Source organism: Schistocerca serialis, chromosome 5 (assembly GCF_023864345.2).
Source record: "Schistocerca serialis cubense isolate TAMUIC-IGC-003099 chromosome 5, iqSchSeri2.2, whole genome shotgun sequence".
NCBI classification, from domain to species: Eukaryota; Metazoa; Arthropoda; class Insecta; order Orthoptera; family Acrididae; genus Schistocerca; species Schistocerca serialis.
The window spans coordinates 144120977-144133602 of NC_064642.1; the positions used below are offsets into that span (position 1 = coordinate 144120977).

Consider the following 12626-nt stretch of genomic DNA (forward strand, 5'->3'; position numbering starts at 1 on the left):
ATGGATGAGGCAATTCTTCGTGCAGTTGACAATAACCCTAATGTCAGCGTCAGAGAAGTTGCTGCTGTACAAGGTAACGTTGACCATGTCACTGTGTGTAGAGTGCTACGGGAGAACCAGTTGTTTCCGTACCATGTACAACGTGTGCAGGCACTATCAGCAGCTGATTGGCTTCCATGGGTACACTTCTGCAAATGGTTCATCCAACAATGTGTCAATCCTCATTTCAGTGCAAATGTTATCTTTACGGATGAGGCTTCATTCCAACGTGATGAAATTGTAAATTTTCACAATCAACATGTGTGGGCTGACAAGAATCCGCACGCAATTGTGCAATCACGTTGTCAACACAGATTTTCTGTGAACGTTTGGGCAGGAATTATTGGTGATGTCTTGATTGGGCCCCATGTTCTTCCACCTACACTCAATGGAGCACGTTATCATGATTTCATACTGGATACTCTACCTGTGCTGCTAGAACATGTGCCTTTACAAGTACGACACAACATGTGGTTCATGCGCGATGGAGCTCCTGCTCATTTCAGTTGAAGTGTTCGTACGCTTCTCAACAACAGATTCGGTGACCGATGGATTGGTGGAGGTGGACCAATTCCATGGCCTCCACGCTCTCCTGACCTCAACCCTCTTGACTTTCATTTATGGGGGCATTAGAAAGCTCTTGTCTACGCAACCCCGGTATCAAATGTAAAGACTCTTCATGCTCGTATTGTGGACGGCTGTGATACAATAAGCCATTCTCCAGGGCTGCAACAGCGCATCAGGGATTCCATGCAACGGAGGTGGATGCATGTATCCTCACTAACGGAGAACATTTTGAACACTTCCTGTAACAAAGTGTTTGAAGTCATGCTGGTACGTTCTGTTGCTGTGTGTTTCCATTCCATGATTAATGTGATTTGAAGAGAAGTAATAAAATGAGCTCTAACATGGAAAGTAAGCGTTTCCGGACACATGTCCACGTAACATATTTTCTCTCTTTGTGTTTGAGGAATGTTTCCTGAAAGTTTGGCCGTACCTTTTTGTAACACCCTGTATTCCTAGAGCCATCATGTAAAGCCAGTTCTTCGAACTTTGTTAATAGAGTTTCTCAGGATAGTATGTGTCTACGAGTATATTCAAGAGTCTTCCACTTCTGTTCCTTCTATATCTCTTGACACTCTCCCACGGGGGAGACGAATTGCACTGCATGCTTCTAAAGTATTCCATGTCAGTTGTATACAAGGAATATATTTATACAAATAATACAAATATTGAGTCAAGTATATACAAAGTTTGGTTGAAACTGGTCCAGACATTACTGGATTGTTTTTCTATGCCACCCTGTTTTACACAGTGCTTCTTTTCTGATCCTAAACTATATTAGTACCAAGTTTAGTTGAAATCGATCCAGTGGTTTATAATGTGTGTAAATATAGTTAAAAATCTGTGAGCCTGTTACATTATTTTTATCACATGGCTATTTGGATGTGTGCACTATGTGGTCTGGTAGTTTTCTGTCTTTGACAAAATTTTCCTATTACTTTTTCATGCGTTATAGTTATTCCAGTTATAGCAACTGGGGCCTGTTTTGAACGTAACAGCATCATCCTTTTTCTGGACTTGCAAAGCAATGTCACCACATGATAAATTATTATAAACATCATTATTTTTTTTATGATTGTTAAGTTTTGTAAACGCATAATCACAGTGCAATATATCTTTTTGTTAAACCTAAAACTGTAGCAAGAACATTACTGTACTCCCACACTGTATGACGTACATCCAGTGAATCAATGGCATAAGACCTTAGTGAGTTGCTACCACAACCAGTTCCTTGCTACCTACCAGTGAATGTTAGCTCTGTTGCTCTCAGCTGCCTGGTTGTTCATGCAAATCAACAAGTAGCTAACTTTTTCTGTGGATGCAGGTAAACTGTTACATGGATGATGTAAAGTGATTATAGAAAGTTATATTTATTCAGCACCGAATCCTCTGTGAGTGGCTGTATACAATGCAGATGTCGAAACACTTTTAGTAGCATTCTGAACATGTAATCTTCCAGATTATAATTAATTAAAAATGTAGGAAGACCTGACACTGCTTTGCAACTTCTAACTAATCTATGCACTTAACTTTGGTACCGGACTTAATAATTATGATGTAGTAAGCTCTACCCCTCTTCTCAGTGTACTCGCATCAGTCTGAGCAGTGGCTTCCGACTTCCGTTGTACGTGCTTCAAATCTTGATTAACAGTTGTTATATTTTCCTGTATGTTCGAGACTGATCGTTTCTTATTACAAAAGTCATTCTTCGTTAACAGTAATATACTAATGTGTGCGTATTATTGTGGCATGACAAATAAATAGTTTGCCTTGAGATTGATAACTTTAATGTTTATTGACCTTCATTATTAATTAACAGTAATGATTAGTGTTTTGGCACCTACATATTTACCTCTTTCCTACCATAGTGCAGCCAGTGTTCACTGTTTCTACTTTGCTTCAGGTATCCCCTTACGATATCTGATAAAATGTACTGAATGGATGAAGTAAAGAAAAGATGTCATTTACATAATGGAGCTGCAACAATAGGTTTACATTTGCCTGATAGCCCTGCAAGTAGAATACAAACAATCTATTCCTCTTTAGCTTAAAGAGTTCGAGCCATTGAGCCCACCCCTGTCAGTGTTAGCCAACCATACTTCAGGGGGGGAGAGAGAGAGAGAGAGAGAGAGAGAGAGAGAGAGAGAGAGAGTTTGACTAATGAATTCTGCTGTATCTCTGAATATTGTACAACTTTTAGTTTAACTTTTATTGTCTTGATGCTATATTTTAATTCTTTCCCTGAAAATAATTTTACATTTGTTTCTTTCCATTTTAGATAAAGCAGAAAATTGTCAAACTCTCAGAAGAGTGGTGCAGAAGAAAGCTGCTACTGTACAATTCAGCAATTGTTGTTACATTTGAATACCTTTTTGAAGTCTCCTTAAAGAAAGGAGCTACGGTAAGTCAATTTATTTACCAATTAGTATGCCCTTATGTTCATCTTCGTCTACATCTGTAGTGTGTAAATCACTGTAAAGTGTGAGGCAGAGGGCACATCCCATTCTACCAAATATTAGGCTTCTTCCTGTATCATTCACATATGGAGCATGGGAAGAATGAGTGTTTAAATACCTCTTTGCATGCTGTAATTAATCTAATCTTTTCCTCACAATCCTTAAAGGAGCAATATGTAGGGGGTTGCGATGTATGTTCTTAGACTCATCCTTTAGAGCCATTTCTTGAAACTTTGTAAGTAAGCTTTCTTGGATTTGCTTACGTATATTTTCAAGAGTCTGTCAGCAACCCTGTGATGTTATCCTATGGATCAAACAAACCTGGCATTATTCATGCCGACCTTCTCTGTACATGTTCAGTATCTCCTGTTAATCTTATTGCAGGTTCGCAGGAGAGCTTCTGTAAAGTTTGGAAGGTAGGAGACGAGGTACTGGCAGAAGTAAAGCTGTGAGTACTGGGCGTGAGTCGTGCTTCGGTAGCTCAGATGGTAGAGCACTTGCCTGCGATAGGCAAAGGTCCCGAGTTCGAGTGTCGGCCGGGCACACAGTTTTAATCTGCCAGGAAGTTTCATAAGATAAGATAATTTTATTGTCATTAGGCCATTACAGCAATAGACAAATTTTTGCACAATAGACAAATTTTTGTACAGCACAATCATTACATTAATAAACAGAATAATAAAGAAACTTCCTGGCAGATTAAAACTGTGTGACCGACCGAGACTCAAACTCGGAACCTTTGCCTTTCGCGGGCAAGTGCTCTACCATCTGAGCTACAGAAGCACAACTCTTGCCCGGTCCTCACAGCTTTACTTCTGCGCAAAAGTCCCGAGTTCGAGTCTCGGTCGGTCACACAGTTTTAATCTGCCAGGAAGTTTCATATCAGCGCACACTCCGCTGCAGAGTGAAAATCTCATTCTACAATAATAAAGCATTGCTGACTTACAGTTCAATGTCCCAGTCAAAGAATTCTTTTAATTCATAAAAGGGGTTGGCAACAAGCCACTTATTTAATGTTTTCCTAAATTCACACTCTGGAAGATCTTGTACTGTCTGCAGAAGCTTATTAAATAGTTTATGGCCCACTAGCTCATAGCTATTTACTGGCTTTGCTAGTCTACAGTATGATGTATATATGGACTTGTTTTTCCTTGTGTTGTGACCATGGATATTATTTCTACATTTTACTTCATGTAGGTTATTTTTTGTATAGATTAACACTTGGTATATGTACAGATTTGTAACAGTCATTATTTTGAGTTTGGCGAACAAGGGCTTACAATGTGCTTTATGCTGGGAACATGTAATGACTCTGATTGCTTTCTTCTGCAGAAGTAATATATTTTGAACATGGCTTGAGTTTCCCCAGAGAATAAGTCCATATAACACAATACTTTGGAAGAATGCAAAATACGAAGTCTTAACATAGGCTGCTGGTACATATTTTATAAGACATCTTAATAAAATAAATTACTGTAGACAGTTTGATACTAATATATTTGTGTGTTGTTCCCAGGATAATTTATTGTCTAAGTATATCCCCAGAACTTTACATAGTGGGATCATTAACAGGGCTTTTGTCCCTTAGGCTAAATAACATTTTTTGTGTCTTGTTCTCATTCAGGAGAAAACCATTTGACTTAAACCAATATTTTGGGGTCACTTGAGCAATTTGTAGCAATTTCCTTTGTAGACTGATTGCATTTTCCTATGGATGAACCAAAATCTACCACTTTGTTTACCTACAACTGAGCCTGTGTGATTGTTCCATTTCATATATCTACAAAATGCTATACCCAGATATTTATATGAGTTGATCACTCCCAGCTGTGACTCGTTATTTCCGCAGTCTTATGATATTACGTTTTTTTGTCTTGTGAAGAGTATAGCTTTACATTTTTGAACATTTAAAGCAAGTTGCTAATCTTTCCATCAATTTGAAATCTCGTCAAGATCTGATTGAATAGTTACACAGCTTTTTTCACACAGTACTTTATTATAGAGAACTGCATCATCTGCGAAAAGTTTCGAGGTGGCTATTAATATTGTTTGCAACATCATTAATGTACAATATGAATAGCAGTGGTCCCAAGACACATATTGGGGCACACCAGAAGTCACTTCTACTTCTATTGAGAACTCTCCATCCAAGATAACATGCTGCATCCTCCCTACCAACAAATCCTAAATCCAGTCACGTAGTTTGCTTGACACCCCTTAAGGTTGTACCTTTGATAATAAGCATAGATGTGATACTGAGTCAAATGGTTTGCAGAAATAAAGAAATACTGCCTATACCTGACTGCCTTGATCTGTGGCTTACACGATGTCATGTGAGAAAAGTGCAAGTTGGGTTTCACATGATCAATGTTTTCAGAAGCTGCACTAATTGGGCGCATGGAGTGGCTGCGCAGCCCCTCTCGCCAGAGGTTCAAGTCCTCGTTTGGTCATGGGTGTGTGTGTTGTCCTTAGCATATGTTAGTTTAACGACGAGAGGTAATCGATACCCTGGCGGAGAATGTAGTTCAGTTGCTCCAGTCCCGGATGGTACTGAGTTACGAGGGGAATGCTCCTCTGTGGCCGGACTGTGGGACTTTGGAAGGTGGTGGGAGACTGGAAATATAAGGCACGGGAGATTTGTTTTTGTACAAGGATGGGAGGATAATTACGGTCAGTGAAGGCTTCAGTGAGACCCTTGGTATATTTTGTGAGGGACTGCTCATCATTGCAGATGCGATGAACACCGGTGGCTAGGTTGTACGGAAGGGGCTTCTTGGTATGGAATGGGTGGCAGCTGTCGAATTGGAGGTATTGCTGCTGGTTAGTAGGTTTGATATGGACAGAGGTACTGATGTAGCCATCTCTGAAACCCGTGCCCTGCAGGAACTTGAGCAACATGCACAACGTCACCTCAAAAAGCTCTCCATCTTACTCACTTCCTATTCCTGCCTCAGAGTACCACTGTCTACCACTTCTACAACCACCTCCAAACCTCCCCCATGCCCCCTCATAGCTGACAAACCCTGTCTCGCAGACCTACTACATTTACCCCACCCTTCAAAACTCCCTCCCACCACCACACAGAGAACCCAGAACCTAAACACACCCGCAACACAGTTATGAACCTTTTCTCCAGACACCTCAGTCCCACAGAAGTATCAGTCCTTTCCAAAGGCCTCACCTTTTACCCCACTCCCAAATTCAACCATGCTGGACTAATTAAAGACCTTTTCTCCTTCTCCTGGTCCCTACAGTGGAAACACTTTTTCGCTACCATCCCGACCACTCAGACTCAGCCAAAGACCAATATTGAACCTTGCATAACTCAGTTCACTCCTCCATCCAACAGTGATCCACCCCCACTGCCTCCAAACCACCCCCTGTTAACTTTCCATAATTTCTTAACCTTGAACCTTGCCTCAACATCATTCCCCAAATTCCTCAACATGCAAACTAACCTTACATCCGCAGAAAGAACAGAAAGAACTGCAGTTCACCATCTTAAAACTGATCCCGACCTTATAATCCTACCTGCTGACAAAGGCTCCACCACCGTTGTTTTGAACCGCAAGGATTACGCGGCAGAAGGACTCCGTCAGCTGTTAGACACTTCCACCTACAAACCATGCCACAGTGATTCCATTCCAGTAATCCAGCAGGATCTCCAGTCACTACTCAAATCCTTAGGCCCATCCCAGAACCTCTCCCCAGAGTACATCTCTCTACTTACCCCTACCACTCCCCGCACTCCCACCTTCTACATGCTTCCAAAAGTCTGTAAACCCAACCACCCAGGATGTCCCATTGTGGCCGGTTACTGTGCCCCTACTGAGAGAATCTCTGCTCTCGTAGACCAGCAACTTCAACCTATTACCCGGAACCTATCCTCCTATATAAAAGATACCAACAATTTCCTCGACCAACTCTCCACAATTCCTGTCCCTTTACCACACGGTGCCCTGCTCGTCACTATTGATGTCACCTCCCTGTACACTAACATTCCTAATGTGCATGGCCTTACTGCTGTCGAACACTACCTTTCCAGATGCCCTATGGATTTCAAACCAACAACCTCCTTCCTAGTTTCCATGACCAACTATATCCTCACCCACAATTACTTCTCCTTTGAAGGCATTACCTACAAACAAATCCGCAGTATGGCTATGGGCACCTGCATGGCACCATCCTCTGCTAACCTATTCATGAGCCATCTAGAGGAATCCTTCCTAAAAACCCAGAATCCTAAACCCCTTACCTGGTTCAGATTCATTGATGACATCTTTGCTATCTGGATTGAAGGTGAGGACACCTTATTCACATTCCTCCAGAACCTCAACAACTTCTCCCTCATTTGCTTCACCTGGTCCTACTCAACCCAACATGCCACCTTCCTAGATGTTGACCTTCACCTCAGAAATGGCTACATCAGTACCACCGTCCATATCAAACCTACTAACCACCAGCAATACCTCCACTTTGACAGCTGCCACCCATCCCATACCAAGAAGTCCCTTCCGTACAGCCTAGCCACCCGTGGTCGTCGCATCTGCAGTGACGAGCAGTCCCTCTCAAAATATACCGAGGGTCTCACTGAAGCCTTCACTGACCATAATTATCCTCCCATCCTTGTACAAAAACAAATCTCCCGTGCCTTATCTTTCCAGTCTCCCACCACCTCCCAAAGTCCCACAGTCCAACCACAGAGGAGCATTCCCCTCATAATACAGTGCCATCCGGGACTGGAGCAACTGAATTACATTCTCTGCCCGGGTTTCGATTACCTCTCGTCATGCCCTGAAATGAGAAATGTCCTGCCCACTTTCCTTCCCACCCCTCCTACTGTGGTATTCCGCCATCCACCGAACCTACACAATATATTCGTCCATCCTTACACAACCCCTGCTCCCAATCCCTTACCTCATGGCTCATGCCCCTGTAATATACCTAGATGCAATACCTGTCCCATACATCCTCCTACCACCAGCTATTCCAGTCCAATCACTAACATCACCTATCCCATCAAAGGCAGGGCTACCTGTGAAACCAGTCATGTGATTTACAAGCTAAGCTGCAACCTCTGTGCTGCATTCTATGTGGGCATGACAACCAACAAGCTGTCTGTCCGCATGAATGGCCACCGACAAGCTGTGGCCAAGAAACAAGTGGACCACCCTTTTGCTGAACACGCTGCCAAACATGATATCCCTCATCTTAATGACTTGCTTCACAGCCTGTGCCATATGGATCCTTCCCACCAACACCAGCTTTTCTGAATTGCGCAGGTGGGAACTTTCCCTGCAGTACATCCTATGTTCCTGTAACCCTCCTGGCCTCAACCTTCGTTAGTCACTGTCCTCACCCACCCATCCCCCTCCCTATTCCCATCCAGCACTACACAGCCGAGTCACTGTCCTCACCCACCCATCCCCCTCCCTATTCCCATCCAGCACTACACAGCCGGCATTTCACTGCCACACCCAGTCTTTTATTTTCTCTCCTTTCCGCTGCTTACCCACTCCCCCCTCCACATCTCCTGCCCTCCGTCTAAACTGCAACACTTGACTGTCCACCACTCCCACCATTCTACCCCTTCCCCTCCCTGCCCCAGCGTCCTCCTTACCCCCATCCAGTTGCCACTCCCATCGTGCACTGGTGCTGCTGTTCGCAGTGTGGTCTTAGCTCTCTGAGACTGCAGATGCGTGTGGAAATTGCTTTTATGTGAGTGTGTGTGTATGCATGTGTGTATGTGTGTCTACTGCTGACAAAGGCCTTAATGGCCGAAAGTTTTAATTGCGTGAATCTTTTTATTGTGCCTATCGCGACTCAGCATCTTTGCTATACAAAGAAATTCTTGTTATATGTAAAGTCAGTCAATGCAACCAAAGTCAGCGTCCAGACACACATTGATAACACAGGCACTGAAATCCAGGGTACCACAGCAAAACCAAAACTGCTGACTCTGTTTTCAACTGTGCTTTTGCAAAGCAGGATCTTGGAGTAGTGCTCCAGTTTAATTCTCACACCTTTGCAAAGAAGGTACAGACATTAGTGTCAGTGGTGTTGAGAAACAGGTGAAATCATGTAAAATTGATAAGAGCCCCAGGGCCTGATGGAATCTGTATCAGATTCTATACGAAATTTGTGGATGACTTAGGCCTTCTTTTAGCCTTAATATTCTGCAGATCCCATGAACAAAAAGATTTCTCAGTGGTTTGAAGAATGCACAGGTCACACCCATTTACAAGAGGCTTAATAGAAGTGCTGCACAAAACTATCCACCAGGATCATTGACCTGTTGTAAAACCTTAAAACATATATTGAACTCAAACTTTTTGAGGTATCTTGAACAGAATGACCTCCTCCATGCCAGTCAGCATGAATTCTGAAAACATCAGCAATGCGAAATTCGACTCATGTTTTTCGCACCTGAAATTCTGTAAGCCGTGAATCAAGGCAGTGCGGTGAATGCAGTACTTCTGGATTTCAAAATGGCATGTGACTCAATATGACACTGACACATATCAACAAAAGTATGATTGTATGGGAGATCAAGTGAAATTTGTTGATTGGATTGAGGATTTCTATGTAGGGAGCACACAGTATTTTGTCTTAGATGAAGAGACATTGGCAAATGTAGAATTAACTTCACGTATTTCATAGGGAAGTGTGTTGTATCCTTGCTGTTTGCATTGTAAATTAATAACCTGGTTGATAAGATTAGTTGTAACCTAACTCATTTTGCAAATGATACAGGTAGCTATAATGAAACACTATCCAAAAAAAGCTGCACAAATATTCAGTCAGATTTCAAACTGGTCTAAAGATTGGCAACTTCCTTTGAATGGTCAAAAACGAAAAATGTAAAATTTTGCATTTCACTAAATGAAAAATATAATATCCTTTGACTATATATTTATTTATTTTTGTTCATCGAAGGATCATCTCACAATGGTATAGGAATTGGCTTGGTAATACAATGAAAATTATTATCTCAAAATAAAGATATATACAGAATACATAAGTGTGCTCCATGAGGATAGGACAGGTGGTTTGACCAGTGCCGTGATGAAGGAACCGTCCTTACGTTTGCCTGAAGTGATTTAGGGAAACATGGAAAACTCAAATCAGGCCATCCTAGTAAATATGACGTCAGTGCCCTAACAGCTGTGCTGCTTTGTTCAGTTGGTTCTGCAATTTACGCACAATTTGCTTCTGATAACGTACAATATAAAATGTTGTTTTGCCCTTCATTGCTGCACATATTAACCTAGGAATATTGTCGCAGAAGAAGCTGAGTAGCACCTTGGTGTAGTGGTTATGATACTAAACTGTTGCATGGAGGGTTTTGAGTTCAAAACTCACCTGGACTGTACAATTTTAATTTCTATATTCGGTTCGAGTACATTCTAGAAGTATCCACAAATGTCAAGAATCATTGAACTGGAATGTTCTGTAGCTGTGTATATACTGTATGTGTTCTGGCTGGAGGCAGCTCGCTCTGCACTCTTGTGTGTGCAAGTGCTGAATAAACCTTCGTTAAGTGAAGTTAGTGTTCATAGTTCATCTAATTACACCTTCTTCTATATGACATTATTCTGGTGGAGGCACTATGTGTTGGAACTTGTGATGACACACGTTATTGACGACACAGTGGCTCCCATCAGGCCAAGACTGAGCCGCTGTTTATGTGGCAGAAACCAGAGTTCGAGCCATGTTCAACAGATCGCAATGTATCAGAGTCAGAAGAAGAAGAGGACGTTACGATGACAGCAACTGTGTGCCACCACATGAGACATCCTTCCGGGTTCTCTGGTGACAATGGCCAAGATCCAAACAAGTGGCTGAAGGTATATGAGCATATAACCAAATTTAACAAATGGGATGACACCGTGTGTTTGTCTAACATATTTTTCTACTTGGAGGACACTACCAAGTAATGGTATGAGAACAACGAGGAGAAGTTTACAAGCTGGGAAGTATTCCAGGTGGAACTGCGCTAGTATTTCGGTGACACAAAACGACTGAAGTGCAAGGCTGAACATAAAATAAAGTTCAGGGCACAGCGTCCAGGAGAAACTACAGCATCATACTTTCTAGATGTCTTGGAGCTGTGTAAAATAGTGGATCCTAGAATGAAGGAGGAAGATAAGGTTTCACATCTCATGAAGGGTGTTGCTGAGGACATGTATCAAGCTCTGCTCCTGAAGGAGGTTTCGACAGCAGATGACTTCATAAAATGGCGCCAGTATATCAAGACAATGCATCAGAAAAGAAATACACGCAAGAAGTTTGAACGGCTTCCAAATGTATCGATGTCTGTGATGGGGGAAGCAACTGATTTTACAAGTGTTCTTTGTCAGATAGTGAGAGAGGAAGTTTAGAAGGCACTTGGATTGCACGGCGAGCAAAAATCTGAGACGCTTCAAGAGGTCAAAAGAGAGGAAGTGGAATTGACATTGAATCCAATCTCTTGTCCTTCATTTCCCTTTAAAATGTTTAAAAAATCGAGACACAGGTGGAGTTGCGTTCCTACAATGCCGCATAAGGAACCTGTTTGGGCACCAAGGAAGACTGACGTCTGGAGGACCCAGGACAACCAACCAGTATGTTTCCACTGCAGATGACTGGGACATGTGATGTGCTATTGTCAAGAAAGGTGGTGGATATTTGATGACGCCCTCGCCAGAAGACAGCAGACCGATCTTAGCCGACGCCAACTCTGGGATGACGAAGGTGAACAAGAAGATGTGGGTGCAGGACGACGTAGGTCACCATCGCTGCAAGCTAGCCACTGGAGAGGAAGCTCCCCAACATGCCGATCAAGGTCTCCATCGCCATTTAGAAGCTCCAGCTGATCAGCTAGCCGCCGCAACCTGGAAAACTAAAGGGTGCGACCTTTCTTGGAGGTGAGGCCGCTGAAGAGAAAAATGCTCTGCCATCGATCACTACAAAAATGACAGGAAACTACATTGATATCCTCATGGGTGGCCAACCAGCCCAAGCTCTTGTGGACTCTGGAGCATCATATTCAGTCATTTCAGAGAAGTACCGTCGCCAGTTGCAGAAAACCGTATTCGGCGATAACAAAACATCTCTGCTGAAGGTGGCTAATGGGAAATATGTAAAACCTACAGGAAGATGTACCATTCGTGTGGGTTAAGTGGCCATACACAGCCCTTAGAGTTCATCATTTTACAAGAGAATAGTCATGACGTCATTCTCGGATGGGACTTTTTAAAAGCTTCTCAGGCAATTATAGATTGTGGTCACTCAAAGATTATGCTAGACGAGATGAGATACTGTGGACAGGAAGATGCGCATCCGAGTGTGTGGAGACTGTGCTGGATGAAGTGATCATTCCTGCAGGCAATGCTAGGAAGGTAACTGTCATGTGTCATGCCGTGCATCAACCCATGGATCTTGTAGTGGAATTAGAGATACATACCACTGAAGAATAACTTGGTCATCCTAGTCACTGTCATCTCGTTTAAGAACAGGTTCGGTGAATTGTGGGTGGTTAACTGTTGCCGAGAACCGCAGATCCTTCCAAGACGCATATGCGTAGCA

The 12626-nt window shown here is 42.6% G+C and overlaps 1 protein-coding gene across 3 annotated transcripts in view; it reads left to right on the plus strand.

Moving 5' to 3' along the window:
* The window catches only part of LOC126480820 (condensin-2 complex subunit G2-like), a 290712-nt gene that overhangs the window by 50570 nt on the left and 227516 nt on the right, over nt 1-12626 (plus strand). For all 3 annotated transcript variants that reach the window (XM_050104156.1, XM_050104158.1, XM_050104157.1), the window contains exon 5: nt 2882-3004. In XM_050104156.1, the coding sequence (XP_049960113.1) occupies nt 2882-3004 (123 nt within the window). The remainder of the gene's footprint in view (nt 1-2881; nt 3005-12626) is intronic.